The sequence below is a fragment of the Cucumis melo genome, chromosome 9 (assembly GCF_025177605.1).
Source record: "Cucumis melo cultivar AY chromosome 9, USDA_Cmelo_AY_1.0, whole genome shotgun sequence".
In the NCBI taxonomy this organism is placed as follows: domain Eukaryota; kingdom Viridiplantae; phylum Streptophyta; class Magnoliopsida; order Cucurbitales; family Cucurbitaceae; genus Cucumis; species Cucumis melo.
In genome coordinates this window covers 24,452,561-24,464,671 of record NC_066865.1, presented here as the reverse complement: position 1 = coordinate 24,464,671, position 12,111 = coordinate 24,452,561, and the positions used below count along the sequence as shown (strand labels likewise).

The 12,111-nt window shown below is 28.7% G+C and overlaps 1 protein-coding gene across 1 annotated transcript; it reads left to right on the top strand.

Annotated features, from left to right (window-relative positions):
- The first annotated feature begins 7,439 nt into the window (after positions 1 to 7,439).
- LOC103482885 (uncharacterized) lies at positions 7,440 to 11,895 on the top strand. Its single transcript, XM_008439253.3, has 2 exons — positions 7,440 to 9,044; positions 11,568 to 11,895. The coding sequence occupies exons 1-2, from the start codon at positions 7,855 to 7,857 to the stop codon at positions 11,572 to 11,574; spliced, it is 1,197 nt and encodes a 398-aa protein (XP_008437475.1). The 5' UTR covers positions 7,440 to 7,854; the 3' UTR covers positions 11,575 to 11,895.
- The last annotated feature ends 216 nt before the right edge of the window (positions 11,896 to 12,111 follow it).

Sequence of the window (12,111 nt, the reverse complement as noted above, 5' to 3'; positions counted from 1 at the left end):
GCCATTGACTCACCATTCAAATAATGACCTTGTTATAGAACATCGACCATTTATCTAGTATTTCCATAATATGGTATAATATTGTTCATTTTGGTCATGCTTTTAGTTAGAATCATTAAAAGCTTTATCCCGATGAATAAATAATATATACCAACTATTCTTTGTTCTTTAGTCAATATAGAACTTTGGTCAGCTTCCTAGACATTCAAACATAGTTTCAAAATCAAATTGGTAAAAAACTTCCGAACTCTCTAAGAAAACATAAAAGTTGAAACTAGCTATATAGTATCCCCAACACGACCAAAATAATTAGTATTCACAACAAAAAAAAAGTTTAATTCCATCTACTTCAAGAAGACGATAACTAATTTTATATAGTTAATTAATCTCTTCCAAAGAAAAAAAAGATCACAATTAACTCTGTTTATAATAATAATTGTCAGATGTTATATAGTGTTTTTAGTTATTTTGTGATTATTTAAGATGATATCAGAATAAGTGGTTTAGAGAGGTCACGTGTTTAAGTGGCCTTTACAATGTTATTATTTTCGGTCAAAATTAAATTTTATATTTGTTTGGCCTTTCGCATATTCAAAGCAGACTTAATTAATATTTTGTGTGCTACAAATAACACAGAGGATGATGGTTTAAACTTTGATCTCAAAAGACTTGGGCAATTACTACTCGTAAAAGCTATTCTTAGATACTTCTATTCGAAGACATAAATTAAACAGAAATTTTAAGTCAAATCAATTTTTTTTTTCTTTTTTACATTATGTGAAAGTGAAAGGAGGTAGAAATTGATGTAAGCTAAAACCTTCTCAATCAATTTTTGAATAAAAAGAAAGTATATGATAGATCATGAGATGAACTCTTTTGAAAATTGATTCATACAGATATTCTTGAACTACAACACATGAAGAAACAGCCTTTTCCAATATCAAATTTTGTACATGGGTGAGGGTTTTTTTCTTCATAATTAAAAATGCCATTGCCTTATTTGCACAGTGAATAAAGGAAGAAATTTCCGAGAACATGCACACTTTTGACAAAAATTTCAACTCTAAAGAGAGAAGGAAAGAAGAAAGAAAAGAGAGAGAAAAAAACACACACACACATAACCTAATCTTGACAGTGAATAAACATAAGAAATTTCATAGAAAAATTATAGACCATTTGATGAAGTTTCTGATATTTCAAACAGCTTTTCCCTATAGTCAAAATCTAATATAATTATTATTAAACTCTTCAAAGTTTTGTAGATTCTTTTCCTCTACCAATGTCTTCATGAATCAGTTCATAAAACAAGAAAAGGAAAAAAAAAAAAATCATATTTCTAACGTTGAATCATACCTTTCCTCGTATATTTCTTTCATAATTTTTCAATTTTGTTCATGTATTTTAAGGAACAAAAGTTGCATTAAATTCTATGTTGTCACTATCATGTAATACTCAAATTCTCAATCTAACAATGATCTTATAGAACTTTAGAGTTGTTATTTGATAAGTTTCATTTAATTTGGTTTAATTATTAACCCTAAATTTTAATTGAATATATCCTAAATTTCTTAACAGAAAAGTACATCTTTCAAAAATATCAACCACAACTTCATTCATTGTGCTGTGCTAAAACGAGAAGCATATGGAAGAAAATCCACGAAGAAATAGGTTTTTCAATGCAAGATAATTCAGTCAAATCACTATGCCATACGTTATGCACTAAAAATATTTTGAAATTTAGAATATTAATATTCTAAATTTCAAGCTATGGCCTTATGGACTTTATGGCTGGATAGAAACAATATGATCTTGAACGAAATTCATAGCAACTAGGAAAACATTTACAAATTAAACTAGTTGGCATGTGGTCAAGTAGGCATCGTCTCTTCAAAGATTATAACTAAAGTACCATCTCTCTAAATTTTAATGCTTTCAGAACCTGACTTTGTTTTGGGGCTTACCTCTAGCCTATCCCTTGTAACAACTTTACGTGGTTTTTAATAAAATTTGAGGTTTGAGACTATATAGAGTTCCTCGTAAGTTTCCTCTAAAGAAAAATACTAAGTAGGTTATCTTCTTTCGTTTATTACATTAAATTTGAATCACGTTTTAAATCTTGAATTTAGAAACCACGAATAAATCGATTAAAAAAAATATTGAAGATATATATATTGTTTGGAATTGGTGGATAGTGGACAACACTTGCTGAATATGAAATAACCGAACAATATTCTCTTTTGTCTCAATTATTTTCAACTAACACTTCATAAATGAAATGGAGAAGTGATATGAACAACCAAACATCTTTTATTATAATGTTGGGAAAAAATTGAACAATGTATGATAAATTTCTCATAAACCAAGTCCTAGGTGTCGTTTTCTCTACTTATATACGTGTAACAAAATTAAGGATATGTCTATTAAATTTAATCTAAGAAAAAAAAACTATAGTTGATTGGAAAAAGAAAAATAACATAAAATTAAAAGAAGAAATCTAAATATATATAGATAAATACATACATATACACAATAGTATTGGGTCCATGTTTAATTAATATTTTTCTTATTTCCTTTATTACTACATTTTTAAGGTTAAAATACCATTTTTAGTTCATCACCCAACAAAAAAAAAACACTTATGTAAATAGAATTTCACAATTGGCAACATAAATGCAAATGGAGACAAATTTTCTTATGGAAAAAAATTCAATAAGAAAATAATAGATGAACTAATATATTTTGTAATTTGCTAAAAAATACATGAACTAAAATTCAGTATTTAAAATTCAGATGAACCCTGTAAAAAGAGAGTCGAAATATAGAAATCGATATCGACCTTTCAAAATCGTCTATGTGATTGTAAACTTTTAGTAAAGTTGAAATGACCGTGACCGGAAAATACATGTTGACAAAAATTCAATACGAGAGGTTGTATATTATATTATGATATTATAGAAGTGAATATATATATATTATATATATATGTATATGTATATATTTAAAGAGATGAAAAAGAATTATAGAAATCCAAATTAGAAAGCCCTAGGGATAGAGACATTGAAGGGGACAAGACCTCCAAATGTGGGGAATGTGCATTCTTTTTCCCACCTTTTCTTGTAAATTTCATTATCAAAAATTTAATTTGTCCTTAGGTTAAACCTATGCTCATTGAGTTCGTCATATTGGTGCTAACGATTTTTCTTAATATATATATATATATATATATATATATATATATATATATATATATATATATATATATATTTGACTAAACAACTAAAAGTTTGAAACATCGATTAGAATAAAATGCACCTCAAACATGTCAATGCTAATGTTGAGTTATTTAAAACTATATCATGTTTCATTCTTTTAATTTGAAAAAAAAAAAGGTTTATTTAGCAATTGTTTCTAGTTCTTCATTTTTATAGAAAAAGAATAATGGGCTCTAGTGATTATTTTCAGTTTTTTATCCACTAAAAATTTTGATTTAAAATATAAAAATTTTACCTCAAAATATATTCGTAAAAGTAAATTTATTTAATTTAAACGAAAAATATTTACAAATATAACAAAAATATCAAATCTATTTGCAATATGTCAGGATAGACTATTATCTATACTTATATGTGTCATGATATATAGAAATAATAGTACATCACAATCTAACGTAGAAAGACGTAGTATGATATTTTGTTACATTTGTAAATATTTTGATTCATTTAGTTACACATCAAACAATCATATTTTCAAATTTTTATACATTTTAGAATTAAAGTGAACAAAAAATACTTTTATTTATGTTTAGAAAAAAAAAAAAGAAATTTTTATTGTCATCAAAACATTTATCCCCATAAACAAAAGTATTATTTATGTCACTTTAATAAACACTTAGCCTACGAACCTACTCCTCACTCTTAAATTTCCTGTCTTGTTGCTATCTCTTTCTTCTAATGTTTTAGAAAATCAAGTAAATTTTTCAAACTAAGAAAAGTGATGTTTAATTTAAGTATTAGCTAAGAAATCAACCATTTCCCTCAAAATTATTATATAAAAAAGGAAGGTTTAAATTTTGAAAAACAAAAAACCAAATAATTAGAAAAAGAAATCTTAAAAACTAATTTAAAACAAATTAAAAAGAAAAAAAAATCAGAAACAGAAACGTCCTAAGAAAAAGTTGATTCATACTTGAGTCTAATGGGTACCAAATTTCTAAATTAAACTCAAGTGGTATTTTTTATTGTCACAAACATTAGTGGTCCTATCAACTTTTTTATTATCTTTCAATTTCCCTCTTTGTTTTTGTTTTAATATATAAGTATCATATGATATATTATTTGTGTCTTATATTTTGGACGGTGAAATTTTTAATACTATTTCAAATGATATATAATTAATTCATCTCTTGCTTTTAAATATAACAATATGAATCAAAATATTTACAAAATATGACAAATTTGTAGAATCTATCAACAATATTTAAAGTAAAATGTAAATACGTTGATTTTTATTAAATCCTACGTATTTTTTTTATATTAAAGTATGCTCTTGAACGATAATATTTGAAGCAAAAAAGAACTTATTAGAGGATTAAAGTTGCAAAAATTAAAAAGTGAAAGGGTCATGATTGTGACATTTATCTAAAATTTAAATGCAATTGAAAGAAGTTAAAAATTGATGCAATATGACAAGTTTAGTGTTTAAATTTGATTTTTTGTACTTCAATTATATTCATTATATTTGGAGATTTCTCATGCATAATTTTTTTTCCATATAAATATCAATCAAAATTGAATTTTTGAGTTGAATATTTTGGAGGTAGGAAATCAAACTCCTGACTTTTAAAATGACAAATCATACCTCAGACATCTCTTATAATGTACTTGAATTGACAACATATTTTTGTTTCTTAACATAGTTACATAAAAAGAAAAGTTGGTTTCGAAACCAAGTACCTAAACTCAAGCCCTTTATTTTGACATTTAGCTACCCATTTCGATAACAACTTTGATTTTCTTTTTCTATTTGGGGTTAGCAAATTATTCTAAATATCCATTTTTTTCCTCTTACAAAAATCGAAAATACTACGTTACGATGAGTAAAACATAAGAAGTAATTACAAGAAACCTAACAACGTCAAATGAGATATATTATAGAGGAAAGCCTTTCATTGGAGGAAGATAGAAAAAGTGTATCATAATTGCAAAAAAAGCTTTTCAATTTAGTTCTCTTCCTCGTTCTCAAAGATATTGATGATTATTGAACGATTCTTTTAAGATGTACACAAGAAAACAAATCATTACCAAATATACCATTCTATTGAATCATGCTCGTATCTATTTAGTTTGAACCAAAAAAAGAAAAAAGAAAAGATAATAGACCATTGGTGTATGATCTTGAATTAGACTTGCTCATTCAAAACAATTGTTATACATAACAATATAATAGAGGGCCAGAGTGAAATAAAGTTAGTGACTTTGTATGACTTTGGGCTCTAAAAGACCTAAAAAGAAAAAATAGTTCAAAGTGTGCACCGACAAGATGCATGCATTGGAAGAGACACCCTAATCATATAGTTTGAAACATTAATCACAAAATTAATAATTAATCATCCCTAACTTATCTAAATTTGAATTTCTCTACGGCATGCTCAAAGAGTGTTTTAAAACGATTTAAAGTCGACATTTTTTTTTTATTTAACATGTGGTGTTTTTAATACACACTAATTCATTATTGCAGTTCAAACATGTTACATGCAAGAAAGTTCTCAAAAGTACTCTAGCCAACATCAAAAAACACATTTTTTTAACTTTTTTTTTTACACAGTAATACCCTTTTAGGAAGATTTACCTTAATTACATGATGAAATTGAAAAACCAAGCACTAATATTTAACAAAAAGAAAAAGAGAGACAAAGAAAAAGGGAAGGGAAGATGAGAGGAAATTAAATAGAAACCCAATTTAATGGTGTAGTTTTTTCCACACAGAGAAGCGTCAGTTGTTAAAACGTGACTAAATCCGATGAAGAAAAACGGCCATTTTTTTTGTCAATTATTTGTATTTAAAGAAAAAGTCAAAAAGTCAAACATTGAAAAAAAAAAAAAAGAAGCGAGTAAGTAACTAATAGTCGGCAGCCAACATCATACTGCCGTCCACACACAATTCTAACCCTCACTTTTGGTTTTTGTTTTTTCTTTTAAACTCTCACTTTAAAGTTTAATTTAATTCATCATGTGAAATAATTTCTCTATTTAAATTTATGTATATAAAAAAAAAATCAAACTCTAGGTAAAAAAAAAAAAAAAAACAGTAAAAAATTAACCTTCAATTTCAACGGTAAGCTTTTAACTTCATCTATTTAAACCCTAAATAAGTTCTCACTTCATGTGTTAAAAAAAATTTCACTTACACATCTAATTAAATTATATTTAAAGAAAAAAAACAATATTATTGGTGTTACTTTGAATTTATGAATTTTAAAAGAATTATTCTACATCTAATCTAGTGCACCGAGAGTGTTATTAATTTTAGGGTTAATTTGTGCATTGGTCAAACTTAATTTTTCTAATTAAGATTTTATAATTTAACTTAGAAGAATATACATTGTTTTTGCTCAATTGAAGTGAGAGTTGAACGTGCAATCTCATATTAGTACTAATGCATCGGATTCTATTAAAATCGTAGACGATAGTAGTATAAAGTTGGATAACTGATTAGAAAGTCTTATATACATAAAAAAAAAAGAAATAAAGGGAAAGGTAAAATTGGGAGGCTTATATAAATATAAGAAGAAAAAGAAAATGGTAAAGTCCAGAAATAGTGTAGAAATGGATGGAAGAAAAGATCCCATTGGTATGGAAAAGAAATGGAAAGTATTAAATGAATGATATTTAGGAGAGAGATGGAGAAAAAAAAGCATGCAGTGTGAGAAAAGGTAGAGAAGTGGGGCTGACTCTCTTTTTTATTTTTCTTATTTTTCTTTTCTTTCTTATAAAACTCTCAAAGCCTTAAATTAAAATTATAATTAGAAAAAAAAAAGAAAGAGAATATAATAATGTTTTCAAAATGAGAGAGTGTGTACCACTAAGGATGTTGACAAAGACACCCTCACATGAGACCCTTAAGCAGATAATACATGGGGTCCCTAAAACTCATACCCCACATTCTCTCTCTCTCCCTCTCTACCCTTATCAGGGACCAATACCCTAAATAATAACCATTATTATTATTATTATTATATATTTTCTCATTTTTAGTAGGTTTTGAGTTTAGTCGGTTTGATTTCAATTTAATCATAAATACCTATGTTTTTATATATATGATATTTGAGTTTTTGTTTAATTTCTTAACAAGAAATTGAAGGATAAAAAGAGAAGAAAATCTCAATTAAGTTGACAAATCCTTAATTCTTCGAAACCCCCGGTTAAAAGGGATTTTTTTTTTTAAAAAAGAAACCCTTTCGTTGGCTAGATACCTATCCTATTCCCAAGTTCTTAATTTTGAAGTACTGTTTTTCTTTTTTGCTTACTTATTTGGCTTCATTTCATTTTCTTCTTTTTTTTCTTTTTTCTTTTCAACGTCGGTGGTGTTTTGTGTTTAAGTGATATGATTTGTTGTTGTTGTTGTTCTTCTTTGTGTGTGGTTTTTTGGAGTTTTTTCTTACTCAGATTATATTTCATCCAACCTTTGCTTTCTATTCATTAATTCAACTTCTTTCTCCTTTCTTCTTCCTTCTTCCTTCTTCCTTCTTCCTTCTTCTTCTATTATTATTCTCTCTATTTTTCTTCAAACCCTAAACATACCCATCACTCTTTTCATCTCCAAAATTCAAAATTTCCGCTTGGGTTTTCTTAAAGGATGAATTTTGGAGTTAATACACTCCAAAATCACCATCTTCAACCTAGAAATAGGTTAGATTTGATCATGATGGAGCCTCCAGAGGCGGAGGAGGAAGCCGGTGGTGGTTCTAACAGCGGCAGTGGCAGCGGCGGAAGAGGAGGAGAAGTTGTTGAGAGGGAACACATGTTTGACAAAGTGGTGACTCCAAGTGATGTAGGTAAATTGAATCGTCTTGTAATTCCAAAGCAACACGCTGAGAGATTTTTCCCTTTAGATTCATCAACAAACGACAAGGGTTTACTCTTAAACTTCGAAGATCGTAACGGAAAATCGTGGCGATTTCGTTACTCCTACTGGAACAGCAGCCAAAGCTACGTTATGACCAAAGGTTGGAGTCGTTTCGTCAAGGAGAAACGCCTTGACGCTGGCGATATTGTCTCATTTCAACGTGGAATTGGTGAAATTGGAAGAGATCGTCTTTACATCGACTGGCGTCGTCGTCCTGAACTCCCCCTCCATCACTACCCCATCACAACCACCACCACCGCCATCCGACCGAGCATCGTCATACCAAGCGGCAGTGGTGCTACTGCCGCTTGGGGGCCATTAGTCTGGCAGCCCCTCGGCGTAACAACAGCTGGATACCATCATCAGCCAGCTGCCGTAACGCCGCGGGACCACACACACTTGCCGCGAAACAACAACAACAGTAACAACAACAATGGTAATGGTATGTGTTGTCCTTATGGATATGGGAGTTCTGGTGTTGAAACAACAAGTTCTGGGTTGGTGTATTTGAGGACAGAATTAGGAGGAAAATCATCAAGAAGAGTAATTGGTACTCCAAGATTAGGGGAAGATCAAGAATTGGAATTGGAAATGGATAGGAATTTTAATAATTATCAGATGCAGCAAGAGTATTGTAGTAATGGTGGGGGTGGTGCTTCAATGGTGGTCCTTCAAGGAAATTATAGTATGGAAAATCATCATCATCATCATCAAAAATTAAATAATAATAACAATAATAATTATAGTGAAGAAGATACACCAGTGAAAAAATCAAGATTAAGGCTATTTGGTGTAAACATGGAGATGGAGAGTCCAATTTCATCACCTTCTTCTGATGAATGTGATTTATTATTATCTACAAACCCCAAAACCACTACTTCTACCACTCAATTCCAATTGCCTTCTCCTTCAATTTACAAGTAAGCAATTCCTTTTTTACTTCTTTTATTTTAGCCATCTTTTTTTTCTCCTCCTTTTTTGGTTAATTTATGTCTTAATTCTCCATATCAGCTCTCACTCTCTCTAAATATAATATATATGTATATATTATGTATTTGATCCAATTTCCATTTGACCCTTTTTTGCTTTTTGATTTGTGTATAATAAAGAATTTTCGATGATCAATTCATACAAGTGAAACAACAATTTTTGTTTTATTTTTGACATGGATTATTATGGGATTATTATTCTGTCTGGAAAATACTTATAACTACAATATCTCTGTCTCTCTCTTTTGTATTATCATCTTCTTCTTCTTCTTATTCTTCACATTTCCCACTAGAAGCCTATTGGTGGCTTTGTTTCAAATAATAATAATATAATTAATTAAATTTGTTGTTGTAATTTCAGAATTTTTGTGACAGTTGTTTGTCTTAATGTTGAAATTGTTAGAGAGGTATAGCTACATGGTAGGCTTAAGCTATCTGACATATTTGGACTTTTAATGACACATAAACACTGTCCCCTCTTCATTAGTTTGTTGTTCTTGTCACTGCTTCCTTGGGCATGCCCTGCAGTTTCTTCAGTCCTTTTGTTTCTTCCTAATCTCTCTCTCTCTCTCTCTCTCTCTCCCCCCCCCCTCTCTCTCTTTTTACTTCCAAATCTTTCTTCTTCTTCTTCTTTGTCAATGGAGTCATCTTTTGATTCTTATATCTTGCTTATTTTGCATGCAATGTCATCATCATCATCATATATATATTCATCATTTTGGTTGTTCTTTTTCTTCAATTTGTTGGTGGTTTAGTTTTTGAGAGATTATGTTCATTATTTCATTATAACCCAATGAAGTTATATATGTTTCTTTAATTGTGAATTTAAGGCACTATTGAATGCATGATTCAATTATTATTATTTTTCCCCTTTTATTTGTGCAATTGTCTAGTTGGGATTTGGATTTGGGATTATTATTATTATATGTGTGCATAATAATGGGCTGTTTGTAGTTGGGAGTAATTCCTTTAGATTTATGTTCATTATGGTTGGAATTTATTGCTTTAGCCTAAATTAACCCTTTTTCTAATTGATTGTGTGGTTGGGGATTATATTTAATTTAGCCTTCTTCTTCTTCTTCTTTTTCAAAAGGGTATTGTTTTGTTTTGGTAGTTTTTAGATTATTGATATATGAACCCTTTTTTGAGGTACTAATTAATCCAGCTAGCTAATTAATTGACTTCTACGGGAGAAATCCATTAATTTAAAACAAGTAGTTGATTCTTCACGCTGTCTCTAATAACTATATTTTCTTTCGGTTCTGATCTGTTTTCTATAATTAAGTTTATAAACACTACTAGTAATCATCGATCGTTCTATCTTAGGAAAATATTTTTAAAAACCAAGGAAAAAAATATCAGTAGAGCTTTAATTAGTCCATCTGTGATAAGAGACTTGCATCTTTTTGTTTTCTTTATTATCAGTTAAGCTTTCAATTTTTTTTCCTGATTTCTTTGTTTGCTTTAAATTTGAATTGATTGTTATCAATGCTTAGAAAGTGTATCTGGTGAAAGTTGGTTGGAGTTTTTCATCATCTATAGATGAAATCATTCATTTTCCTATAGAAATACTTAGGGTTAAATTATATTTTTAGCTCCTTAGGTTTACGTACTTCTTCATCATTTTGATTCCTGTACTTGTTTTACCATAGTTAAAATCCTTTAGCTCAAGCATACTTTTATGAATGTGATGTTATAGGACTACTATTTGTATTTAATAAAGATTTTATATAAGACATATTTCTATTTTAATGCAGGGATGGTTTTTTTAGTTAGGTTAGATTTGAAATTTTTTTTTTTATTGAACAAAATATTGGGGTGTTATTGATAGATTTTGTTGAAATTTTGTCATCCATAACTTGTTTGCCAGGTTGGTCTCTCTCTCTCTTTTTTTTTTTGGTTCATTTTACTTTTGTAAGTAAATGAAATAATAGAAATCAAATTGAAATTGATGTTAGAAGTCCATTGACTAAAAATATAATTCATATATATCATTTGGAACTTACTTTTCAAATTTGATATACCCAAACTAATACTTCAAAAGCTTGCATTTATTTGACCACAAATCTTTTCCATGGTTGATGAATCAGCTGATTTGCAACCATTTACATAATGGTATATGTGATTTGTAATTAGTTTTAGTACTCATAAAAGATTGTATAATTAATTGTCTAAAACCTGGGTTCAACTAATAAGATAACTGTTATTATTTCAAGCGTTAATGGTTTGAGTCCTGATTTTTTTTAACAATATACTAAAGCATCTACTGAGATATCTCAGTGGTTAAAGAAAATTAAAAAACAAGAAAGAAAGAAGAAAACAATGTAATTAATTTGTTTTTTTTCTTTAAGTTTGAACTTTATCATAATATACTTAATATCACGTTTCCAAATTCAAAAATATTGAAAAAGTCTGGGTTTGATGTTTTTTTTTCTTTTAACAATATATATACAGAGTATGAGGGATCGATGAGTGTGTCGTGATATCTCAACTAGGATGACGACACATCCTTAGCATATCTTCATCATACCTCACGTCCAACAAAAGAAATTCATTGAGGAAAAGTTCAATATATACATCGGAAGCTCGTAAAAGAGATACAAAGAGACTAGAAGAAAGTCATGACCCAGTTAAGAGCTATGGTAATGACATCATAAATTTTATTATCATGTCGATATTACTATTCATCGAGGAAAGGTTGGCTGATTGTTGTTAACCAATTTTATTTTTGAATACATATTAACATGGTATTAAATTTAATTGACACGTCAATGCTTTTACATTTTTATGGGATTCGATATCGACTTGAGGTCGAGTGAAAATCAACATTTCCATCATCATGCAAAATATTATGAAAAAAAAAAACTAGCATGGGTGTAAAGAAAAAGTAACAAACGTTTAAATTTGTTTTGATTTTTTTTAATATCTATCTACTAGTTTTAATTAAAAATTTTAAACTATTTTTCTATAGTTTTTTGAAAAGTATTGATTGATCTCC

What these genes read in the sequence shown, in the direction of transcription:
- LOC103482885 (XM_008439253.3), top strand. Translation starts at nt 7,855, where the DNA reads ATGAATTTTGGAGTTAATACACTCCAAAATCACCATCTTCAACCTAGA.